The sequence below is a fragment of the Astatotilapia calliptera genome, chromosome 7, assembly GCF_900246225.1.
Source record: "Astatotilapia calliptera chromosome 7, fAstCal1.2, whole genome shotgun sequence".
Classification (NCBI taxonomy): Eukaryota; Metazoa; Chordata; class Actinopteri; order Cichliformes; family Cichlidae; genus Astatotilapia; species Astatotilapia calliptera.
In genome coordinates this window covers 23,107,052-23,127,340 of record NC_039308.1, presented here as the reverse complement: position 1 = coordinate 23,127,340, position 20,289 = coordinate 23,107,052, and the positions used below count along the sequence as shown (strand labels likewise).

The following is a 20,289-nucleotide window of genomic DNA, read 5'->3' as shown; positions in this document are numbered from 1 at the left end:
ACTTCACAAATGGTGGCAGCAGTGGCTCCAGGCCAATAGGTGATAGAAATGCAGAAATCAACCAAGTCAAGGAAACCTCAAGGGCCAACAGATTTTCCCCCAGAGGAGGCCCCAGATGATGGCAACCTGCCAGAAACTACGGGTGAGCACAGCACCAAAGCACAAAGTCTCTCTGAGCTCTCAACTTTATTGAAAGGCCTGATGCAACAGCATGCTGACCGTGAGGCAAAATGGGAGCAGGACAGACAACGCCAGGATTAACGGTGGCGTAGAATGCAACACCAGTTCAGCCAACTGCAGCAGGAGGTCCAGTCGGAGCGCCGGGAGCATCAGGTGCTGTGGGAAGGTGCAGTAGCTGATTCCGGAGTGCCACTGAGACCCTCAGTTCGGCAAAAGGTGCAACAGCCTGTTCAACAGCGAGGAAACCCCCCTGAATCTTTCGCAGCACCACATTCATCCAATCTGGGCAGAGTAAGCTGTTGGAAAGGCCCGAAGATGCAGCCCTATGGTGAGGATGAAGATATTGAACATTACTTAACCACTTTTGAGAGGATTGCAACAGGATGTCCACAAGAAGAATGGGCACTGCATCTGGCTCCACTTCTTAGTGTTAAAGCACGTGCGGCATATGTTGCTATGGACACTGATGGACTATGGTAAAGTAAAAACCGCCGTTCTTGAAAAATTTGAAATAAGTGCTGAGACTTACCGAATCAGATTCCACGACATGACGGTGAAGGACGATGAGACACCCAAAGAGCTGCGAACGCGCTTTAAAGACCTATATGAAAAGTGGATGCTTCCAAAGGAGAAGACAAAGGACCAAATAGGAGATGTCATAGTGATGGAGCAGTTTCTCAGAGTTCTTAACCCAGAGCTGAGGACCTGGGTGAAAGAGTGCAACTCCACCACTTCAAAAGAAGCTGCAGAGATGGCAGAGGCTTTTCTTGCAGCCGGATGCCCACAAAAAGGGTACATGGTAGGAAAACCCAGTTCAGCCCTTGTATTTGTGGGTAAGTCAGGGGGTGGGAATGGGTCCAGAGCTAAAGGCCCTAAACAAAGTTCTCCAATCACTAGCAGTAGCCACGCTAGAGAAGTAAAGCAGAGAGGCCCATTGGTATGTCATGCTTGTGGTCAAGCAGGTCACTTTAAGGCAGATTGCCCAGGTCAGCAAGTCAGTAAGACTTACATGTGTCTTTCACCACAGTGTTTTGACTTGCTAGAGGAGGAAACTGAGTCTCTCGTACCCTCCAGTGATCAGGAGCACACCATCTGTGTTTTCATTGAGGGAAAGCCGTGTGTTGCCCTCTTGGATTCAGGCAGTAGCCGCACACTTGTCAGGCAAGATTGTCTCCCTAGCGACACCGCATTTTGTTAAAGTCTGGTGTGTTCATGGTGATAATGTTGATTATCCTATTGCCAATGTTTGCCTTCAAGTTAATGAAAAGGAGTACGTACTTACAGTACCAGATTGTCTTGGACCCGGACATGCCAATTCTTGGAGAGTTATTAGCAAAGACAGAGAAGAGAAGAATCTGCATGTTGCATGTGAAGGTCTGCTAGTCGTCACTAGGTCTGGTAATAGAGTGTCTCAGTCAGAGCTAGGTTTGAGTGAGTTGCCCTTTTCAGTCAGTGAAATTCCGGATGTTGATGGACCAAATAGGCCACATTTAAAGAAAAGTAGAATGCAGAGAAGACAGGAAAAAGTGAGGGGGACAGAAATTGCTGAGTCATTCCCTGAACCAGAGATTGAGGAGCTCCTGGTTGTCCCGAGCAATATTGTCCAACTCCAAAGGGAGGACCCCTCTTTAGCACCCTTGTTTACTAAGAGCATCCAAGAATCAACACAGATTACAGACAGAGTACGGGAAGTATTCATTGTAAAGAACGAACGACTGTATCGTCGTAGCAAAGTTGGTGAGCAGTTGGTTGTTCCCAAAAGCTGAAGGCCTGTAGTTTTGCAGTTGGCTCATTCACTCCCTAAAGTTAAAGACATTACAATAATACAACGAAAGCATGTATGGAGGAGTTCAGGAGAGAGGTACAACAGTAAGTGTCTATCTGTCAAACACGGTGGAGGCTCTGTCGCGGTGGAGACAGTCCAGTTGGGCATCTTGTCAAATGAAATGATAAAACTGTGAACACTGAAAAGTACCCTCAGATTTTAATCCACCAAGCAGTAACATCTCAAAAACTACTGATTAGAAATAGCTTCATATTTCATCATAACAGTGATACACAAACAAACTGGCAATGCAGTAAAAGCATGGATATCACTCAGCCTCTCCAGAGCCCAGACCTCAACATCACTGAAGCAGTGTGAGATCTATCTGACAGAGAACAGAAGAAAAGGCAGCAAACATCCAAAGAAGAGCTCTGAATATCTCAAAAAAAATAAATAAAAAAGTTTCGTCTCACTCCCATTTCTTCTTGTTGCACGTTGAAGCTTGACTTGGAACCTTGTTAAGGTCCAACCATGCACAATATGATTTTTTTTGCCATTTTTCAAGTGGACTTAAATTTTTGATCGGGACTCTATGAATATGGAGCTGCCAGGCAGGAGCAAAAGAGGAAGACCACAGAGGAAATTCAGGGCTGTAGTGAAGGAAGACATGCAGAGGGCTGTACGACAGAGGTGGATGCTAGAGATAGGGTGAAATGCAGGAAGATCTGTTGCGCCAACCCCTCAAGGGAACAGCAGCAAGAAGAAAAACCCACATATTAGTTGAATGTAATCTTTTGACTCTGGAGAACATAAAGGTTTTCTTTAAATACTAGTGCGATGCAAATATCAGTATCGATCTGATACCAAGTAAATACAGGGCCAGTATTGCTGATGCAGCTTATGTAGTGGAGAGCAGTGTGTCTTGATTTATGACATGAATCATCATCAATTAGCAAATTCTGAACACATTTTACTCCCTACTAAATCATTGTCATTTTCTTTCAACTTCACAGATTAATTAGTTAACAGAACAAAACCCACCTTTCAGCTTTTTCGTGTATTTTGAAACTTGTTTTTTGTTTTTTAACGTGACTGTCTCCTATTTTGGGTCAACGCCTGCCATTTAAATGCTTCTTAGGCTATAAATAAAATGGACCTAACAGTCAACACAAAAGGGCTCAGGAATTTTTCAGAATTCATGTCTGAGGTGTAGTTTTTCATTTCCAATAAAATAAAGTATTTAACACAATTCAGTGGGCTGAATATATTATTTGAATGTCTGAATATAGTCTATTGTTAATCAGTTAGCAAACCTAACAGCCAAGACGACCAATAACACTTTATTTTTATAATTAGTTAATGTCAAAGTGACTGCATGAGTGGAGCAGCGATTGCACAGGCATGTTTCTTTTTTGATGAACCTTAGAGGACAGAAATAAACTAAAGTATGAATCCTGTGGCACTCCATATTTGGCTTAATCTACCCACCTCTACTAAATGCTTGATAAAGACTCGTAAAGAGAGATAATTTGATCAATTAAAATACAAAGAGAAAAAAAAATAAACAAATGAAAGTCTAATTGTATTGTATTATCAAAAGAGCGTTTTTTGTAAATTGCATAAACCAGACATGCGCAGATGTGATTATTGTAGCTCCTCCTCCTGTCAGTGACGTGTAGTTCCATTCTCTTGAGCTGCGAGCTTTCTTAACTGCGACATTGGATCAACATGGCGAGCACCGTGGCGAACAAGTGTCTCAGTCCTCTGGCTTTCCTCACTAGGAGGCTCTCCGCTCCCGAGTTCATCACTCAGTGTTGCTATCACAAGAAGGTAAGTGGTCCAGTCTGTAGCTTCTCTTTAACGGGGAGCTCGGCTTACAGCGTCGCAGCTGCTTGTTGGTTCATGTTTACTCCTACTGAAAGCATCCTGGAGTATATCAGCTAACTGATCTACTAAACACGGGCAACCACGACTCTGTAAGATCTTTCTGCTCGGGCATTTTGTTGACAACCATAGGACGGTGGCTTATATTTAGCTGGCTGCACAAATGTTTCAAGTTACATCAGACTGCCTTTACGCTGGTTATCTCAAACCCTTCACCTCCATGATGCTAGCCCGTTAAAATGAACAAATGTATTGTTTCATTGTAGCTATTTAGCTTACTGAAGGCTGGAATAACGTCACTAATCTGCAACCAGCTGTCCACTGCCACAGTTTTAACCATATCCGATTGATGCGCTTTAAAGGGTGGCAGTATGTTGTGCTAGAGTCAGGTAAATGTTATGTGATACCTGTGAAGGTGTACTGACGCAACAGCAGGTTAACCGGGTCATGGCAGCCATAACTGTGATGTATTTATGTTTAGCTGGATGTTTTTGGGTGATTGTGGAGGTTTAGACATTATATGCCTTTTATTAAAATTATTTCTTGGATAAGAGGTCATGTTTTAGCCATCAGCTGAGGAATCTGGCTTTAAACCTTTAATTTCTGATGAAAAATGCAAAAGGTTTTGCGATGCTCGGCCACTTCACACTGTCTTGGTCAGAGTGACTCAGCAAGAAATAGAGTAGGAGGGCTGAAGGACAGAGTTTGCACTGTGTAGACCATGAAATCCAGTCCTAATCTGCTCATGCCAGTGTCAGTTATGCAAGTGAGTCAAGTTGTAGTTGTGTAACAAGGATGCCAAGACTTGTACACATTCTTTTTACCATTGTATCTGAATATAGATGGCATTTCCTTCCTGCAAATATGTGATTGTTGAATTCTGACAGCAACAGGAAGAGTGCATTTGGCCTGATGCTCCTTTTCCCCTCTCTGTTGTCTGAAGGTGGTGGATCATTATGAGAACCCCAGAAATGTGGGCTCGCTGGACAAAAACTCCAAGAATGTTGGAACTGGTTTGGTGGGTGCCCCGGCCTGTGGGGATGTAATGAAGCTTCAGGTATGTTTGTTACGAAGTGTGTGTGACTTAAAGGCGTTTATTTTTGTTAGTTTAGTAGGGATACATTTTAAAGAATGGGAGAGATCAGGATTGTTTGGGGGTTTTTTGTTTTTTTTGTTTTTGTTTTTTTTCTTGCTCATTTTTTTTGGTCACATGAGTAACAGTCAAAACTTTTCTCAGATTGAGGTGGATGACCTGGGGAAGATTGTGAATGCCAGGTTCAAAACTTTTGGCTGTGGTTCTGCCATCGCCTCAAGCTCTCTGGCCACCGAGTGGGTGAAAGGCAAATCTGTGAGTGAACACATTACAGACCTGCATCTCAGCTCCTTTGAATGTTTAATCTATTAAATATTTAGCGTGTTCTGCTCCGCTCATGGCTGTGTGTGGGCTTTTATTTTCAGGTGGACGAAGCTTTGAAGATAAAGAACACAGACATCGCCAAGGAGCTCAGTCTTCCTCCTGTTAAGCTTCACTGCTCCAGTAAGTTTTCTTTTAATACGCCAAGGCTCTTCTTTTTCTTTTTTCCAAACTTCTCTGCACATGTGCACATTTAACCTCCAATTATTTCCTGTTCAGTGCTTGCCGAAGATGCCATCAAGGCAGCCCTTGCTGACTATCGTCTCAAGCAACAAGATGACCAGCAGGAGGCAGTCGGAGCCAGCAATTAAATGGAGCGCTCACGCTTTGTGCTGGGCCCGGTTTGGCTCCCTGCTGCCAAGAAGAGAAATAGTCCAGCGTCAACACCTCACTTTCCTGCGGCAATGATGACGAGCCCACCACCTTTCAACCCTCTGTAGCAGTGTTACACCAGGCTGTTTTTATTAGTCTGCGATCCTCTAACCGTGTATACTGTATCTTTTAGCCTGTCACGTAAACGCACAATATAAGCACTGTTTTGGGTTGTTGGTACAGAGATGAGCCTTATTTTGGAAATTGCTTTGTACAGGTGGAGTGTTTTTTATTTTGAAAGGTGTGATGGAGGTATGGATGAAAGCTAAAAGCTGTTTATACCCTCTGCACTCTAAACGCACTGACCTGTTGATTAAGCAAAGTGGCTTGAACCAAAGAAAGGGGGTCCAGTAGTTTCAAATGCAACTTATATTTACAAATGCTTCTTTAAAAGTCTGTAATAAAATTATCCCTAATTGTACTTTTTGAATCCTGTTTATTATTTAAACATTTGACCCTCCAGCTACAGAAAAATACAGGCATAACTAATGAGGTTATTCTTAATTCTCTTTAAATAAGTCATCCTTGTGATCCATTTGAGTAAGCTGCACATAGACACAGAGCCTGCAAATACGCCCATGCACTTCCTGCTACAATAACGCACCTAAAAAAGCTCTGCAGCTGAGATCCGCTGCAGCCAAAACACACCAGATTGTGGTTTTATACACTTGACAAATCCTGACTGCTTCGCTTTATCTCAGTGTCTCAGCTTCTCTCTCCCTCACACCCGCTTTCTATTTCTCTGACTTACGTGCACACAATTTTGAAAAGCGCCTTTGCAGAACACAGCGACGTTCAACATCATCTGCACTCACTAGCTTTATTGGGCTGTTACATGAAGACCCGACATGCCGTCCGATTGCCGTTTTGATTAATTTGGAGGCTTTTCACAGAGGCGGCTGCGTTGGAGTCCCACTGAGATGTGTACGAGCCCACATGTTTAAGCGGTCCAGCGTGTGATGTGCAGTGATAAAACCAGTCAGACGGGCTCCGTAAAAGTATGGAATCCTAAGCGTGCACCCTAAAAAGAGAAAAATTTAAAACTCCGCAGTTTTACTCTTGGAGTCTGCTGGAGTAGCTTTACATGACTCGCAGGTCAAAAATCATCATGCTGTTTTGTTTTTTTTTTTTTTTTTTTTTTAAAGAGCATTGCCTCAATGCATCTACTTCCTGAAACAAGCCATTATCAGGAATGTGTACCCTGGTGATGTCACAGAGAACTTTTTATTTGAAACTCCGGACATGTTTAATATAAAAGTCCACCCTACTGTAGCAGTGTATATATGACAGAAAATGGGGAAAAGCATAACAGGTTCATATTAAAAATTCAAAAACGGAACTGAGTCCTAGTTGTTCAATTTTGTTTTTGTTTTTTTTGCATAGAAGCAGAGGTGGGACCAAGTCATTGTTTTGCAAGTCTCAAGTAAGTCTCAAGTCTTTATCCTCAAGTCTCAAGTCAAGTCTCAAGTAATGTCAGGCAAGTCAGAGTCGAGTCTCAAGTCACTGGTGTAAAAGTCCAAGTAAAGTCACAAGCCTGAAACTTTGAATTTCAAGTCCTTTCGAATCTTTAAAAAAAATATGAAAAAAGCATGTTGCAGTTATATGCTAAATGTAAATATTAGACCATGTAATTTTTAAATCTGTGTTTTTCTCAACACGTGACAAAATAGTGAACTTAGAAAATATACACAAATTGTGAAATTGCACCTCTTTAAAATGCAGCTCAATTAAACCTAGCTCCAAGAATAATTTTCACCGACAGTTCTGTGATAAGCTGCATGTTATTCTTGGATGCGGTTGTAGGACCGGTGTTGTGCCAAAAAGTGATTGTCTGCCAAAAACTGATTTCCAGTGTTTCTGTGTATTTTTTATGTGTAATATCTTTACGTATGTTCGTAAATAGACTTCGGTGAACAGGGTTTACAAAGGGGTTATATAGAGAATTAAAACAATATCTGTTTTTCAAGTATCTTTACAACTCTCTGCTATTGTACTTACATTATAACCAATCCGGTCCTTTATCCCCACTTAAAATATTTTTACAGAAATATTGTAATATTTGCTGCCATTTCTGCTGTCCTCTTGGCCAACTTACTCTTACAAAAGACATTTTTAATGTTAATGAGATTTTTTTAACTGCATAAATAAAGGTTATATAAAAGTCACTGCCAAAAACTGATTGCGGCTTCTACCTTGTTACACGAATGTTGTTTGTGGCTCAAGATGACTTTATGTCATCCATGAGGGATGCATTTGACATATGTTTCACATATTATAGCCCAACAAGTTACTTATAGCAGTTTAAATACGAGCAATCAGTTTTTGGCAAATACCGGAAATCAGTTTTTGGCAGACAATCACTTTTTGGCACAACACCGGCTTTAAAATCGCATGACAAAAATATCATACACATTAAAAAAAACTGTATCACCAACGTAGCCTGGAAAACATTTGCTAGTTAGATGAAGTCAGGTATCTCATCGTAGCATATTTATATGCATATTTATAATCATACGGTTCTTGGAGTGAGCGCATACACTCGTGAAGTTTAGTAACTTCAGGTCACTGCAACAAGCCCAGGTACAGTTTACCGACGGATGGGTGCAGGACCTTGAAATGTACCGTGTAGAACGAAAGACCATCGTACATATCATAAGTTTACCAGTCTCACAAATCGTCGTCATAAATACACATTCGTTAACCGTTTATTAATAGGACCTTTGAGCTCAACGGTAATTAATTAGCAGTGGAAATAATTTCTGGTAGCATCACAGAAATGTAGCAGTGACAATAATATTGTATGCTGTAATCGTACTGGGCAATTAGTGATACAAAAAACCTGTTTTATCCTGTGAATAAAAGTATATGTTTTTGTCAATGTACCATAATAACAGAGGAGAAACGCAATATTGTGTCAGGACAATTCACTATTTATGCACAATAAATAAAGGAGCATAGCGCGACAATTTCTGTTCAGCGCCAGACTTACTTGTAACCTATATCACCAATTATGTTATGAAAATGACGCATTAACTACTAAAAAACACTGACCTTCGTGTAAATGCTTGGAGCAGACTAACCTGTGAGCTGGAGTGTTCTGGGACGTTATATTTGGTCTTTGAATGGCTGCAATCCAGGCCATCCGTCGCCTCTTTGTTACTTCGGAAACATGAACAATTTCTCTTCAACGAGGTAATCCGATAACAACCGATCTCTTTACCCGTCGGCTTCCCGTGGCTGTCATGCGACCGGCTATTGCAGTTAATAATACAACGGCTTCTTGACATTTTTGTGTTTCTTTTTATCGCTGTGTGACTGATTTCAATTGAAAGCCTGCGTGCGCTACTACCGCTTGCCACGAGTTCCCAGAATCCTTTGCGGTTCTACCCGTGAATGACGTCACATTTTCAATCTCTATATAATATGCATGTTAAATTTTATATTTGGGGTAAAATATCAAGTCTTTTCAAGTAAACCGGTTCAAGTCCAATTCAAGTCCCAAGTCATTGGTGTAAAAGTCCAAGTCAAGTCACAAGTCTTACAACATTTTTTCAAGTCAAGTCTAAAGTCATAAAATTAATGACTCGAGTCTGACTCGAGTCCAAGTCATGTGACTCGAGTCCACACCTCTGCATAGAAGCGCAGAGTAATTGGGACCACACCACCTACTGTTACCAGCAGAGATGTTTAAATTCAAACACAGGAACAGAAAAAATACTAACACTATTTGTGTACTGTGAAACTTGTACAAAGGTGCATAAAGAGAGTATCATGTATCATCTTCAACTCTGCCTGCTGTATCTTTAGTAACTTCTCTGCATTTCCTCAAATAAAATCCTGCAGAAATCTTTGGTTTTCTGCAAAAATGTGATTTCTTAGAAGGCAGTTTTCTCTCCTGCGATGAGCTGAAGTGTAGCAGAGTCATTGTGAATGTGCAGAGAGGAGGGCCGCGGACTCCTGCCCGTCAAAGGCTCTTGTGAATCAACTTCCTCTGACCGAGGCAGCTCAGGAGGATTCGGCTCTGAGCTGCCCTCTGTGGTGGTGGCCTCACTGTCGGAAAGCTCGCTCGGCTCATTTTCCTCTGGGAGACTTGGGAGCTGATGGTCTAGGATGCTGTCATCTGCTTTTGAGCTGTCCTCGGGACTGTGGTCTGCTACTTTCTGACTGGGATCGCTTCTCTCTGCAGCATCAACAGATTTATTTGGAGCGCGCAGGCTCTTGGCAGCCCTCATAATGTCAGCCTGGAGCTGCTTGTGAGAGTCCACTGGCTCGCTTTCCTGCCCCGGGGAAGCTTTTTCTTGAACTTCGTTAAAGGGTTTAGCACCTCCACTTTTGTCCCTGTCATCCACATACATCTTTGAGGGGAAGGAGGAAGGATAGTAAGCGTTGACTTTGCGTCTGTGGCTCATGAAAACTGCCCCGCAGATGATAAGGAAGACGAGAAGGATGAGACTGGCTGCAACGAGGATGAGGAGCATGTTCTCATTAAGAAAGTTCACAAGCTGATTCAGAAAGTCAGTTTCCTCCTGGGCTGTGTTGGCAGGTGCGGTCTGGTACTCTGTGGAGACATTGGTAATAGGCTGATAGAAAGTGAAGTAGTTGTTGTCTTCCTCATCTATGCTTCCCTCCAGAGTATCTGAGTAAGGCAGAGGTGTGGAGAGGCTGCTACTGATGCAAAGCACCACGCACAGACCAATGTGATGAAGGGCCATCAGGAGCGGCATTTTTCCCCTCGGAATCTGTAAATAACACTTAACATCAGTGACACACGTCAAGAGAATATGTGCTTTGTGTGTATTTGCTTAACATCTTTTTTTCAGAAAAGTAAAATTAGTAGTGCTGCTCTTGAGACATTCAGTCTGCTTTACAACAAAAACAAAGATGGATGACTGAAATTCCACAGTTTACAAAGTACGAGAAGATCATGTTTTATTAGTTATATTTGTCTATCTTAATATTCACTTGGTTGCACTGTTTTAAATGTCATGAGTAAAAGTTAGAGTAGAAAAGGCTCCCAGCTCTGGGTTAGTTGAAATTGCACTTTGAAAGAAATACATGTAAACTTATACTTATGCCTTATACGCTTATTGCCACTGTATTAGGCATACACTTTCAACTGCTTATCAATGCAAATTTCTAATCAGTCACATGGCAGCAACTTAGTGCATTGATCTGTTACAGTTCAAACCGAGCATCAGAATAAAAAAGAAAAGTGATTTAAGAGACTTTGTTGCTTGTGTCAGACAGGCTGGTCTTGATCTTCTCTAGGGTTTACAGAGAGTGGTCCAATAAAGCAAAGCTATCCAGTGAGCAGTTCTCTGGGTGAAAATGCCTCGTTAATCCCAGAAGTCAAAGGAGAATGGCCAGACTGCTTCAAACAGATAAGACGGCAACAATAAACTAAAATCACCACAACCGAGGTATGCAGAAGAGCATCTCTCTTGAAGCAGACTGACTACAGCAGCAGAGGACGACACCAGACAAGAAGACAAGCGTGGAAAACATTGTTTAGTCTGATGAAATCCAGGTGTTAAGGTCAGAATTTAGCATAAACTACATGAAAGCATGGATCCATCCTGCCTTGCATCAATGGCTTAGGCTGACGGCTTCTTGGCACACATTGGACCTAATAGTTCCAACTGAGAATCGTTTAAATGCAACAGCCTACCTGACTTTTGTTGCTGATTATCTCCATCCCTTTTATGCCCACATGCTCCCAGGAGGATAACGCACAGCTCAGATCATCTCAAATTGGTTTCTTAAACATGAGATTGAGTTCCCTGCACTCAAATACCCTCCACAGTCACCAGATCTTGATCTCGATGGGATGTGGTGGAATGGAAGATTCACATCACGGATGAGACACAGCTGCAGCAACTGTGTGCTGTCATGGTAATATGGACTAAAATCTCTGAGGAATGTTCCCAGCACCTTTTTGAATCTCTGCCATGAAAACCCTGAAGTGCATCCAACCCAGTACTAGCAATGTGTATCTAAAGAAGTGACCATAGAATTATATCTCAAGCAAATTAACCAAATCTCTACAAATTACAATTTTTACTACACCTTTTTACATATTAGAATAAATTATATTGAGCGTATCATTAACCCGAGAGGTGTTGATTTAGCAGGAAAACTTCCTGCTCAGATATAACCAAAAATATCTTACATGGCTTTCTACAACAAGAAGTATAAATAGTATGTGTGTTTGCAACTTGATTAATTTAACCGAACAACCAGAATTCAACCAGAACTTTGATCACACTAAGCTACGTGCTCAGTCTGTCTCCCAAATCTTTCTGCGCCATCTGTGTGCAAGCTGCGAGACATGAAAGTCTGGGAAACGGGTTCTGATGTTGTTGTTTCTTTCTTTTTTCCCAAATCAATCACCCTGCTCACCCTGGACCTAATATACACTGACACAGTAACACGCACAGAAGGAGGTCACAAGCACACACAAATCTTCACTCAGCAGATTTAACAAGTGCGACTATTTTATTTGCAAACGTAATGTCGAAAACTTTTAATGTCTAAATCTGAACCTTGTCTCTACTTTTTTTATTATCATGTTCCTAATTCCTGAGTTTGAATCCTTCTATCATGATGCTGTCAAACAAGGTGTCAAGATGCTGTTATTGAATTTTAAGGACAAAACCTTATGAAATGACACATTTGACTCACCATCCACTGCAGAAGAAGAGCTGTCTGCTGAAAAGCCCTCAGAATGAGGAGGATGAGACTGGAAAAAAGTGAACTTAGCACAGCAAAGAGCGGCGAATGCTCGGTGAAGCACGCCCCCTCCGCGAGTTTCAGGTTTCAGTGTGGAGGTTTGTCTGGGTATTTAAAAAAAAAAAAGCAGTTTACCATGAGGAGAAATCCCTCCTTCTGCCTATCCACTGTTCTCCTCCCCCTCCAGTTTCCCCCGAGAGTGTCTGAGCTCTCCGGCCTGCACACAGATTGTTCTTGTTATGTGGGAGTTTATAATGTGCTGTGGGGGCAGGGACCTCTTCTCCACTCTGATGTTTGGCTCAGTGGATGTGGAAAGCCAATTCCACAAAACAAAATTAATTCTTAAGAGCTATAAAAGCATCACAAATAAATAAACCCTCTAAAAATAAAACAGAGCCTCTGACTGACAGCCTTTCCTTCGTTGTACCCCCTTAGTCCCTCACACTGATGAATAACAGCAAACCTCTGGGGCTAAAAAAAGAGTCAGAGAGCAGCTTGTATGAGTGATCTGCCAATGCAGGAAAAGGTTAATGGTTCCTGTGTGGACAGCAAAGAGAAGGGGGAAGGTAAAGGCCACACGCTGGAGACTGTTAGAAACAATGTGGAGCATTTTATCCAGAGACGAGCAATTAAAGCGTGTGTGTGTGTATGTATGTGTGTGAGACCACTTAAGGGAGAGAGTGTGACTTTGTTTGAGTGATTGCATTTTTCTTGCATGTCTGTTTTGCTTTTGATCGCTCACGACAAACGTAGCTTTATATGGTCATGAGGAGCGTGCGATGGGTTCCTGCATCCTCCAGGTTTACATTTGCCTCAGCTCTGTTGATAGTCACCGACGTCTGTAAATGTCGGGGGAAAATTTAAAAAGAGAGAGAAAAAAATGTGGTCTCATGGCCCTAATATGTATTCAGGGAATTGTTTTCTTTTCTCAGGAAAGGAAGTGAAATTGAGATCCAGTCAGGAGCAGGAAAAAAGCTTTTTTTGTGAGGGCTTTCATAAACGAGGGCACTGACGGAGATCACAGAAAGTTTATTTCTATTTTGACTGTTTAGAAATTTACAGACAGTTTTTTTTTATTAAAAAGGCTACTTTTAATGTTGAAAATATTCATAACACTAAGCACAATATGGATTGCAAGGCATAATCGTTTTGAGGAAATCTTTCAGATAAGTTCCTCAAACTTTTGTTGTCATGAGAGAACCACAGAATATGTTTAACTTCTACACTGAGAAGTGATCAGTTCTAAGTTTGCAGAAATGTTTTATTCTTTTTTTCATTATGACTCTTAACCTGAAGAGTTACTAAAATGTTAAAGTTAACAAAGACATTTATTTAATAAATTATCAGAAAGTAGATCTCTTCACACACACACTTAAACAACATGAAATTAGTTTTGTGCATTGTGACGACCCCCATGTTGGTTTGTTTTTATAGGTCATGTGATACATGTGGACCGAAGGTGGCCTAGTCGGGTGATCCTATTTTCTTACAGGCTTGCAGGGAGTCCATACAGAAGAGGAGAGGACAGGACACAAAGAGTCACCAGGACTGCTCCTTATATGCCACAATCAGCCCCTGATGAATGAAAACCCTACAACTAAGCCATGTTAGCTCCATGCCAGGGTCACATGACCTACCAAGACAAACTGATAAGAGGGTCATTACATCATCAAGCGTTCAACCATCTATGTATCTGCTCATCTTTTGGTGTGAATTGCACAAAATTGGTGATATCCATCCATCCATCTCTTGTTTTTTCTCTTATCTCACTTTTTTTATTTAATATAATGGTGTTAGATATTAAAATTATGGTGCTCACAGCTTCAAAAACTGTCTTTGAAACCTCCCTGGCTCTTATCAATCATAACAACCCACTTATGGAAAATAAATCCACCATAACGAGCAGTTTTGTGTGGTTACATTTTCTTTTTTCTAAAGTGCACCAGCCAATTGCATCACTTTGCAGAAGGAAGTGTGCCACTGCACAACGACGTTGTGACAGGATGTAAACACAGATTGTTTCCCCCCTTAGCTGAGGTGTGATATTAGCTTTTGACTGGCTGATGCAGTTAGGTCGAAAAGACATAGTTCCTGCATAAAACTGCTCACAACACCATGTGAGGATGATTTCTTGAAAAAGGAAATTTGCAATGAGTAGCAGAAGTCAGTTGTAACCTGGTTCTGGTATATTCAAGACAAGGAAGGCAACTCTACAGTAAATATCTGCAAACACCGGCACATCAGGTGGACAAATAGCACTACAGGCCAGCAGAACAACATGTAAATTTGACTTGAGGCTGAACTGTCCCTTTAAGCGTTCAGCCACCTGGATAGTTCTTGTAAACTGAACAGTGTCTGAACAGAGCAATAATATCCCTTTGCACAGCAAGTCTTCCTGTCCCCTGTCGTAAAGTGAAATACCAGCAGGGCTCAGCTCCGGATGAAAAAAAACAAAAAACAAACTTTGATCACTCTTCATCCTGTGGAGGCTAAAGTCATGCAAAAAGCACAGACCTTGTCAAATACCACATGCAGTTACAGGCACTTGCACATGAAACCGTGAATGTTTGTCTGTTTGTGGTTTCTCTCTTCCTCCACTGAAATACGGCAGGTACTGAAGCAAAACCAGTAATATCAAAGGGGAAGCAGGAGTTTATTAAAAAAGCAGCTATTTCCATGCTGACTGATAGCAAACAGATGAAAGCATAGTAAAATCCATCTACACGTAGCGATCATTCTCTGGAAGGAAGCTGCTGAGAGTCAGATTATCTCCCACCTCGTCATCGCTGTCTTCAGCCCTTGGCATCACCAGGACACCATTGGGCACCGGATTGTGCTGTCTCGTATAGTTGTAGCTCCTCTCGGGCAGCAGAGCAGAAATGCACATCATTTCCGTTTCCTTTTGAGGTTTGCGCTTGCGCTTCCTCGATGACAGTTTGGCGCAGAGGACAATGGTAGTAAAGATAAAGATTGTGCACACCAAAGCCAGGCAGGCGATGACAATGAGGCACTGCTTCACCACGTTCTGGGTCAAGCAGGGTTGAACCTCGGTGCTGGGGGTTGATTTTGAGATTTCACCGTGTGGCGATTTAGTAGCTGGGGCTGGCTTAGTTATTGGATGTGGTAACACCGTGGGCCTACGGGGGAACGGGATTATTGCAATGGTGGAGTTGGGAGATTCAGTTGACGTAGAGGTAGCATTTGACTGTGTGGAGATAGAAGAACTCGAGGCAGAAACGGACTGAGTTGCAGATGAAATCTCAGGGCTGGTTTTCAGTGTCTTGGCTGTTGTGGGGGGCAAAGAGGTGGACACCTGTGGCACACGTGTTGTCTCTGAGATCGACTCTGCCGTCAATGGGCGTGCAGTAGAAACTGAAAGGCTGCTGAGGTTCTGAGTGCCTGGAGCTGCAGTAGATTTCTCAGAAGAGAAAGTGGATGATAACACTGATGTCATTGCAGACTCAGTGATGGATGTGGGCTGTGGAGAAGATACAGCTGCTGTTGATGAGAATGTTGCAGGAGCAGTGGTGTCTGGCGCTGTGGTTGACTGTGGATGGGACCCGTCCTCTGCATGTGTTGTTGTTTCTTTCATGGTCACTTGGTGGGTGGGTTGAGTTTCAATCAAAGCTGTGGAGGTATGAAGTAACTGCGGAGCGGAGCTGCTTGGGACTGCTGCTGCAGGGCTTGTAGGAATCAAAGTGACTACACTGTCAATGGAGCTTTTAGTTTTGTTACTGATAGCTGCCGCGCTAGTTTCCACTGTGGTTACCACTGTGCTCTGTGCCGCTGCAGAAACAGTAGTAGCTGCAGGTCTGTGAGTTGTTCCCCACACTGCAGGGTGTGAATCTGTTTTATTGTGAAACGCAAGTGCAGTTGTCAGCTGGGCGCTTGTCTTGTTGGGCTCAACAGTGTAGGTAGAACCACTGGTTTCTGGGGTGGAAGCAGCCACGATGAATATTCCCCATAAAAAGGCTGGAAATGTCTTCATGGCGAGGAGTGTCATAGCTGCGTTAAACCAAATCTGAAATTGCAGAATAAGTTAAAAGTTAAAAAAAAAAAAAGATACATGGAAAAAAGATACATGGGAGGAAAAATCATTGTGTCAAGTGTACCAGTTACATCGTGTGATGAGGCAATCATGTGTCTGTCACCACACCCTTTGCTTTACGTTCACACCAAAACTCAAAAGTATAGCACTGAATATTAAATGTGAAAACTTTTAAGCAGACTGACAGAGGATTCACATTTTGTATTTTCAGTCAGAGAAAATTCTAATCTTTAAAAAACAAAAACAAAAAAACAAACCAAAATGTAAAATATGTAGAGAGAAATAAAATCTGATAAATCGGACTCCTGTGCCAGAACTTATCTGGCACCATTAAACATAACGAGATAAGCGGTAGATCCTTAAGTCAGAAAAGTTTAACCACAGCAGTGGATGTGTCTTACCTGTCTGCAGGTGGAACAGAGCACGGGTGAGGACGAAAAGTGATAAAAGTTCAGCTCATTTCAGCCACTCTCAGAGGACAGTCTCGCAGTACTGACTGTAGGTGCTTGACAGAAAGAAGAGAATAAAAGAAAACAGGAAATGTTCACACTTTTTTTTTTTTTGAAAAACCCAACACGGCACTATGTAATGTTTTCAGATACAGACAGTTCCTTTTGAAGCACACAGCTTAAGCTTGCATCAGCCAGGAGGCAAACCGTTTCACAACCTTGTTTCGTTTTTATCATTTTTATAAAAAATAACATTTGAAGACATAATCAAGTCCTGTCAGCTATAATCGGGTATGTAGCAGAAGATCTGTCTTACCTTTCTGATGGAAAGCTCAGAATGGATCAGTTGTTGCTCTTTGGCCAGTCTGATTACTACTTCATCTAACGTAACAGGAAGTACTCAGTTCTGCAAACTGCTCAGATGCTTCCCGCATGTCACCCTATGGTCACATTTCTGTCTAAGATTTAAAGCTACATGTCATGCGCATATCATGGTTAACCACAGCGACAGGACACAAAGTTACATATAAACGTATATACGATGGATGGATCGTGTGTAATAGACGGATACCTGATTTGGTGTCTTATGATTTGAAAGCCTGTCACCTTGTAACAGTCACCTCACAAGAAGCTTGGACACCCACATTTGCACGCTGGGGAAACTGAAATGCTCATCTTCTGTGGAAATGATAACTGTCACTTCCTGTACTGGTGAGTCACACTGAGATGTGGCTACAAAAAAAGCAAAACGCAAGCTTTAAAAGACAGTGACACAAAAATGAGATTTTTTTTTGTTCCGTTGCCAAGAAGTGAACAAAACAAACAAACACACACACACACACACACACACACACACACACACACACACACACACACACAACTACCAAATTGAAAAACTGACAACATAGATCTATACAGATCATGCAACGAAGCTCTTTATCTAAAACATTGAGCAGTTAGATGATTACATGTGGCTTAAAATAATCCATCAATATTGGCTAAATCTCACTGTCAATATCTACAGTTTGTCTTCTATTATTGTATAGTGGATATTTATAGCTAGGTGCCAGTGCTGTCAGATATTGTTAACCTGCTTTAGATGAGAAAATTCACTGAGTAAAACTGTAACTGCATACAGACTTTTTTCTTGTTGGATTTTTTGGAAGAAATATTAAGACTAAAGCTGTGCAGCTGTATCTTCTAGATCAGACTCAAAATTGTCCAATCATGGCCATACACTGTACTTGTGTAGTGCCTTTTCGACTTAATACAAACACGTCTAATTGCTGAGGAAACTTCGACATGCACACTGTGGGAGCCTTCTGATCAGCTGCTCCAACGCCTGAGCAGCAGCTGTCTGAAGTGTAGCACCATGCTTTTAACCAGTGCTTTATTTTATTTATAAATTTTTTTCTGGAGCCAACAGTGATCATACCAGGTGTGTTTAAAGAAAAAAAAAGAAAATCCTGGAAATCAGTCCAAAAAAACTAAAAAAAACCCCTAGTTTTTTATCTGGCTGATACCTCCTTAATAGTCACCTCTGGACCATTTTAAGTGTTCGTACTGTTTTTGCCACTATGCATACGTTATGGGCCTCTTGTACCCGTGCCTCTTCATAATGGTAAGCCTCCAGCTTTACTAACAAGAAGTGGCCAAAGCCGCAGAGAGGCAGATTTGGAAAGTAGGTTTAAGGTGGTTTTGTTGTGGATGAAAAAAGCTCACTTCCTGGGCACAATGGTGGGCTGGTCTGCACAACAACTAAGGTTGTTTCCTTCTGAATGCCCTGCCCTCCACTCAGGGCGCACTGACAGCCAGTGTTGAAATTCACAGTGCATGACCCTGTTAATTGTATTAAAAGATGATGCGTACGCTCTTGACCTTACTCCTTGTTCCTGGAAATGCTGGACTCTTCAAAGTTACAGTTGGAGAAACTGGGGTCAGTTTGAAATAAACAAGTTTGTTGCCGTCTAGAGAAATGACCTTCAAATTGAAATCAGTTAAGGTTTCTGATTTGTATGAGAATTATTCTCATTTCCAGAACTTTTTAATCACACCGCATATTTAGACATAGGGTGGATGCTAAATAAAGCAAGCACCATCCAAAAGCTCAATTAATTAACAATTAATTAACTCAAAGTAATAGACTGATTAACCACAAGAATTTCACTCACTCACTCACAGTCTAAACCACACAGCAGGCCATAATATTACAACTATAACTCCAGTAATGGCACCACCAGCACAGTCAGAGGTTCAGTGACTCACAGACAGCGGTTTTACGTGCAAATATGTGAGGAATGACTCGCTTTTGAAGTGAGCCACAAATGGCCATTAAAGAAACTGCGGATCACCTCCAAAGTCGCAATTCAAGCTTGTCTATGTGCATAGATATTTGGCCATGCAGAGTGAAGGACTCCAGGTATACAACATCCGCAGATGTGCAAAAACCCAACATTAAGTAGCTCACAATGGCTCTTTGTGGATGATGTTGTGCACAGAGCTAATGCTGATTGGTTGAAAATTGGGCCTGAACAGTTAAGGGAGAACCACTGGAGTTAACCACTGAGGAGAGGCACAAAAACCATTTAAAAAAAGACGAAGAAAAGACCATACAGGGCCTGCAGTGGACACATTCAGTTATCTTTAACACTCAGTTTCACTTGAGCTCTTTGCAAGTTTGAACTTCAGTCGTCTGAGTGATGGACCAACAACAGCACAAACACAAATAGCTCACAGTCCAGTTGGTCCACCTCACTTTTTTTGCCCCCTGCTGACAGTAAACATGTTGACAACGGTCCACAGAGCTGCGTGTTGGCTCTGCACAGAACTAACCCATAACTGTCCCTGCCCCTTTATACTAAAACAGTTGATCGCAAACATTTTTTCTGACATTCCCCATCTTTACAAGGGTCAAGGTATTTAAAGTCAACACTACAGCAAAACCAAATTCTTGTTAATTTTCCCTTTAAAAAAATCATTTTAGCTCAGCTTAGCATAGGTTAGTCCTCCACTTCTCCCCTGTGTAGGCTCTGTGCTCTGCCCTCATAGTTTGAGAACCTCTGTTCTGAAAGCAGAGCCCAAAGTTGGAGCAGGAATCTAGTCCCTCCTCAGACCACTTCACAGGTTACTTTAGATTTAGAAAAAACATAGCCTGACCTTTTCTTTAAAGCATCACAGTGCCAAGGGGCCTCCTGGATTATCATTATTGGTCTATTTACACATTAGAGAATTGTAATAAAGGTGCTGGTCAGCTCAGAGTACAGGTTAAATGATCTTGATGATCACGGGGGCCCACAGGCCATTGTAGTGCTAGCACTCGTACCAAGCCTGGATAAATAGGAAGGGCATCCTCCATTAGACTTCCATTGACTATCAGCTGAGGCCTACAATAACAATGACCACCAATGATACTGCTGTGCTAGTGGAAGCTGTGCTACTGTTGACTAAA

General features: G+C 41.9%; 2 protein-coding genes across 2 annotated transcripts; both read right to left on the bottom strand.

Moving 5' to 3' along the window:
- Nucleotides 1-9,281: 9,281 nt before the first annotated feature.
- tmem119b (transmembrane protein 119b) lies at nucleotides 9,282-12,381 on the bottom strand. Its single transcript, XM_026176926.1, has 2 exons — nucleotides 12,297-12,381; nucleotides 9,282-10,354 (listed from the first exon to the last, which is right to left on the bottom strand). Exons 1-2 carry the CDS (start codon nucleotides 12,297-12,299, stop codon nucleotides 9,491-9,493), a joined length of 867 nt encoding a protein of 288 aa, XP_026032711.1. The 5' UTR covers nucleotides 12,300-12,381; the 3' UTR covers nucleotides 9,282-9,490.
- A 976-nt stretch (nucleotides 12,382-13,357) lies between these two features.
- On the bottom strand, nucleotides 13,358-17,387 carry LOC113027309 (flocculation protein FLO11-like). Its single transcript, XM_026176925.1, has 3 exons — nucleotides 17,158-17,387; nucleotides 16,794-16,897; nucleotides 13,358-16,365 (listed from the first exon to the last, which is right to left on the bottom strand). The coding sequence occupies exon 3, from the start codon at nucleotides 16,345-16,347 to the stop codon at nucleotides 15,064-15,066; it is 1,284 nt and encodes a 427-aa protein (XP_026032710.1). The 5' UTR covers nucleotides 16,348-16,365; nucleotides 16,794-16,897; nucleotides 17,158-17,387; the 3' UTR covers nucleotides 13,358-15,063.
- Nucleotides 17,388-20,289: the final 2,902 nt, after the last annotated feature.